Source organism: Haemaphysalis longicornis, unplaced genomic scaffold (assembly GCF_048455015.1).
Source record: "Haemaphysalis longicornis isolate Haplotype H1 unplaced genomic scaffold, Haemaphysalis longicornis Haplotype H1 scaffold_1, whole genome shotgun sequence".
Taxonomy (NCBI): Eukaryota; Metazoa; Arthropoda; class Arachnida; order Ixodida; family Ixodidae; genus Haemaphysalis; species Haemaphysalis longicornis.
Window position 1 is genome coordinate 449,344,673 of NW_027526203.1, and position 1,953 is coordinate 449,346,625.

At 57.6% G+C, this 1,953-nt stretch overlaps 1 protein-coding gene across 1 annotated transcript; it reads right to left on the reverse strand.

The window, feature by feature from the left end:
- Positions 1-295: 295 nt before the first annotated feature.
- Positions 296-1,744, reverse strand: LOC144155975 (uncharacterized). Its single transcript, XM_077687724.1, has one exon. It carries the CDS (start codon positions 1,530-1,532, stop codon positions 408-410), a length of 1,125 nt encoding a protein of 374 aa, XP_077543850.1. The 5' UTR covers positions 1,533-1,744; the 3' UTR covers positions 296-407.
- Positions 1,745-1,953: the final 209 nt, after the last annotated feature.

Below are 1,953 nucleotides of genomic sequence, written 5' to 3' on the forward strand. Positions count from 1 at the left end.
CCGTGGGCATAAGGTGTCTCTCCCGGAGAACTACTTGGTTCAACTTCGTGAGGTCGACACAAATTCTGTACTCTCCATCCGCTTTGGGTACCAGCACAATACCAGCACACCACGGGGTTGGCACAGTGACTCGCCGGATGACCCCGTCCCTTTCCATCGCGTCTAAGTCCTTCTTGACTACGCCTTCGAGGGGAATAGGGATGCGCCTAGGAACGCTGAGAGAAAATGGAACCGCTCCAGGCTTGATGCGGATGTGATATTCTTCAGGCATCTCGCCAAGGCCTGAGAACAGCGAAGCTGCCGCCTTGTCAGACGTTGGGGGCCTTTTCGGAGCTTCGTCTTCCACGGCGTCAACAAACTGGACGACTCCCAGGTCCACTACCGCCGAGTACCCCAACAGAGGAGAGTCAATGTCTGCTACGACATACAATTTTTTTGCATACCGTCCGGCCTCGCCACGACAGGGTAGCAGGAAACGTCCCGAGCAACTTTAGGCGGCAGCGGCCCGGCCCCATCAACTGTTCATTATTGGGTTTGTCTAGGTCTACTGGGCACCCCGCGAAGCTCGGAGGTACGACCGAAACGTCCGCCCCAGTATCCACCTTGAATTGAAGGGGGCGTCCATTGACATGAACAACAACGTGCCGGCGTTCTGTTTGCGCTGCATCCACGGCGCAGAGCTGGATTTGGCTTAAGCGCCTAGTACTGTTCGAGCGGCAAACCGCCGCGAAGTGACCGTTCTTGCGACAGTGGTTGCATGTGGCCCACCGTGCTGGGCACTCAGATCGCGGATGAGGGGCGTGGCCGCAAAAATCGCATGCCGACTTCGGGCCGGCGCGGTACTCGGGAGGCCGACAGACGTTACTTCGTGCAGTTTCGCGCGCTGGGGCGGCGGCCATTCGGTACTGCTTATTCACAACGGCGTCGACGTTCAGTGCGTCTGGTGCGAAGTCTGTCCCCTGACGCCGCCTTTTCTCATTTTCGGCGTCTTCGTACTGACGAGCTTGGATGAGCGCCTCGTCCAGTGTAAGCTTTGGATTGCGGCACAGCTGGTCGGTCAAGCGAGAGTCAAGCAACCCTACGATAAATCTGTCCCGAACCAGCCGGTCGTCAATTTCCCGAGAGGCGTAGTTGCATTTCTTCACGAGAATTCGGAGCGCCGTGAAAAACGCGTCGACTGACTCGCCTACCACTTGCGTGCGCTTGTGGAACCTGCTCGATTCGTATACCTCGTTGACGGGGTGTACAAAATATCCCGAAAGACTCGTTGTCACGCCGGAGTACGAGCGATAGGCCTCAGCGTCTGACATGAGAGACGAAAGCACCTCGCGACCTTGGGGACCCATACAGTAGAGCAGCGTGCGTACCTTGGTTTCTTCGGGGGCGGAGGACAGCCCTGAGGCGAAGGAGTAATCCTCGAATTGTTGAAGCCACGCGGTCCATTGGGCTGGGTTGTCGAAAGTGAACTGCGGCGGGGTTCGCAACGTGAAGCTGGCGGTCACGGCGGAGGCGGCGGCTGGGTTATCCTCCATGTTGCACGGTTGTCGCAGTACCCCACTTCTGACACCATGTAGAGACGCGCCCGGGTGGCGCGGACGCCGCGAGCCGTGCCGAATGTGGGCGTGAAGCCCGCGAAGAATGACGCAACCACGCGCAGTTCACGAACAACAAAAAGCCCCGTTTAATCCCCGCCAATGCCTTTATACAGAGTGGGGGCGCCACCTCCCAGTTACTCGAGTCAACAGGTGGCGTCCTCTACAAGCCTTAGTCTCCCTTCAAGCTATGTGCCACGTTCTTCCTTACACCTCCCCCCCCCCCCCCCATAACGTGGTCCGAGGAATATGGTCACTTTAGTTTATCCAGAATTTCGTTTTTTTTTTTTTTTTTGGGGGGGGGGGGGGGCTGTATAAATCCCTGCGCCCAGCACGTGCCTGGGAGAAAAATGAGTCACCC

Excerpts from the sequence above, each read along its gene's own strand:
- LOC144155975 (XM_077687724.1), bottom strand. The coding sequence starts at position 1,532 with ATGGAGGATAACCCAGCCGCCGCCTCCGCCGTGACCGCCAGCTTCACG.